Raw genomic sequence first — 2,633 nt, 5'->3', positions numbered from 1 at the left:
CCAGCTGGGGGGGGGCCTTCCCTGGGACCCCGCCAAGGGCAGCCCAGTTACGTAGGACCCAGGTGTCTGGGTGCCCAGGCCCGAGCGGAAAGTGAACCCAAGCATTGCACCTCTCAACCTCTGTTGCCCTCAGAGCAAGAAGAAGGCTCTCAGCCCCGCCTCCCCGAACCTGCTAGGCCCACAAAGCCTCCCCGAGCTGGGAGAGAACCCAGGTGTCCGGGGTGCAGGTCAGGGTCCCGGGCATCTGGGTTCTCTCTGGCTAGGGAGGGTAGCGGGGCGGGGGAGCCTGGACTGCTGGGTCCATCCCCTGCTGTGTCCCTGGCCCAGATGACAATAGCTGGGGCCAAGACAATAGGAAATGCCCCACCCCAAGGAATGCACCGGGCTATTGTCCCAGCCAGGCCAGGCACCAAGGACACCTGGGTACTCTGCCTGCTGGGTGGGGGGACAGGGCTGGGAGCCCAGACGCTGGGCTTTAATGCCCCCCTGGTATGCGAATACCGGCACGAGACCCAGCCTACTGGGACCACGGGTTGGGGGGTATTGTCTGGGGAGCAATGGCAGGTGCCTGGACCCCGCCCAGCTGCGCGGGGGGAGGGCGGGGGAATTTCCTGGGATCCTGCCAAGGGAAGCCCCAGTTTAACAGGACCCAGGGCTCCAGGCGCCAAGGGAAGCCCCAGTTTAACAGGACCCAGGTCTCCAGGCACCCGAGCCCTGCTGCCCTCCTAGGCCTGAGTGAGAATCCAGGCTCTCAATGAAATGGAAACCAGGCTCTCAGCTCCCCCTCACCCAACCTGCCCGGCCCCACAAAGCCTCCTGGAGCTGGGGTGTCCGGGCTCCCCGTGCCCCTGTTCTAACATGCCAGCCCCCACTCCCCTTCCAGAGAAGAACCCAAGAGTGCGGGCTCTCAGCACTTCCTACTCTAACCCACCGGACCCCAGAGCTGGATAGACCCCAGGTGTCCGGGGACCCGACCCCACTCCCCTCCCAAACATGAGAGAGAAACCAGGTGTCCAACCACTCTCCCCCACCCAGTCAAGAGGGAACCCAGGCATCCGGGCCCTATCTCCCCGCAGCCCCAAGCCCTGGGCTGGGCTGGGGGGAGTAGGAGTAGAACAAGGGGCTAGGAGCCCGGGTGCCTGGGTTCTGTCCAGCTCTGGGAGGGGAGTGGGAGTCTCAGGGGTGGGAGTCCCCCAGGCCCCTGGGCTCTCTCTGTGCTCTGGGACACCAGTGGGGTCCAGTGGGCTTTAGAGGGGTAAGGGGGGTTGGTGGGTTGGATCCGAGGTCCCCCCTGGAGGTCTGGATTCCCTCCGGGCTCTGGAAGACCAATGGGACTTTGGGCTGGAAGGGGCTGCCCCCGCCCCCACGCCCCAGATGCCTGGGTTCTCTCCTGCCTTGGGGATGACAATAGGGTCCGGTGAGCTGTAGGGGGGGGAAGACTCCCCCTCCCTGGATGCCTGGGTTCTATTCTTGGCTAGTGGCTATTAATACTGGCCGGCCTTTCGGGCAGGGCTATATAAGGCCGGGTCCTTCTCAAGGTCCTTGCTATTGTCCTGGGCCCCTTTGTTCACGTCATGGGGAAGGGGGGATTGAGTGTCAGGGGGGCAGGGAATGCTGGGAGGGGTGTGTGGGGGGGTGGCAGCTAAAATTACCCTTGTGGGGGGAGGGGAAAAAAGAATAGGGGGGAGAGGGAGAGAGACAGGTCTGGGAGCCCTAAACCTGGGTTCTCCAAGGGAGGGGGAGCCTGGACACCTGGGTTCTTGGGTGTGGGGTCTTCTGGGGGCCCGGTCACCTGGGTTCCCTCTGCCAAATGGGCAGTGGGGAGGCTGGGTGGACCTCTGGCACACAAGGGGTTAAGAAGAATGGCACAGTGCCCCATCCCCCCCACCCATACACTTGGGATTTGGGCCTGACACCTGTTCAAGGACCAACCAAGCCCGTCCCCCCACCTGTCCTTTGTCAGTCTGGCCTGGCCCTGGGGGAAGGGAGCTGAGCAGACACAAAGGACCCAGGCATCCAGGCTCCCAATGTCCCCCCACCCCCTCTTAAGTCCCCACTGCCCTTCAGAGCTGGGTGAGAACCCAGGCGTCCTGGCTGCCAGCCCCCCACTCCCCTAGCTCTGACCCTCCCAAGATCCCACCCCTGCTCCAGAGCTGGGGAATGAACCCAGGCTCCCAGGACCCCTTTGTTCTGGCCTCGCTGCCCCCACCCAGAGCGGAGAGAGAACCCAAGTGTCCGGGGTCCCATTCACTGGAGGGACCAGGTCCTTGTGCTCGCGTGTTTCTATGGCAATTTAATTTTCCATCCCATAATGTTTCCCAGGCTGACACAGCCTGTGGGGCTGGGGGCTGCAGGTCGAGAGTGAGGGGTATTGCAGGGCGGGGCAGGGAGCTGTGGGTCGGGAGTGAGGGGGCTGGTGGGGGGTACAGGGGCTACACCTCAGGAGTGAAGGGCGTCCACAGGCTGTGGGGGGGCAGGGGCTGCGGCCTGGCGTCCGTGCGTCCGTCTGCCCTGGAATCCCAGCCCCGTGGATGCCTGGGATGCCCCCCCCCCCTTCCCTCCCCAAACCTGTTCCTATTCTTCATCGTTCCTGGACAATGCCGAGAGCTTCCAATTGTTCCCCGGTGGGGGGA

General features: G+C 64.0%; 1 protein-coding gene across 1 annotated transcript in view; it reads right to left on the bottom strand.

Annotated features, from left to right (window-relative positions):
• Positions 1-105, bottom strand: part of NGDN (neuroguidin) — a 5,258-nt gene extending 5,153 nt beyond the window's left edge. Inside the window, exon 1 of the mRNA XM_025192808.1 lies at positions 52-105. Within this exon, the coding sequence (XP_025048593.1) occupies positions 52-105 (54 nt within the window). The remainder of the gene's footprint in view (positions 1-51) is intronic.
• Positions 106-2,633: the final 2,528 nt, after the last annotated feature.

The sequence above is a fragment of the Alligator sinensis genome, unplaced genomic scaffold, assembly GCF_000455745.1.
Source record: "Alligator sinensis unplaced genomic scaffold, ASM45574v1 scaffold128_1, whole genome shotgun sequence".
Taxonomy (NCBI): Eukaryota; Metazoa; Chordata; order Crocodylia; family Alligatoridae; genus Alligator; species Alligator sinensis.
The sequence above is the reverse complement of the archived record's forward strand: the minus strand, read 5'-3'. Positions and strand labels throughout refer to the sequence as shown.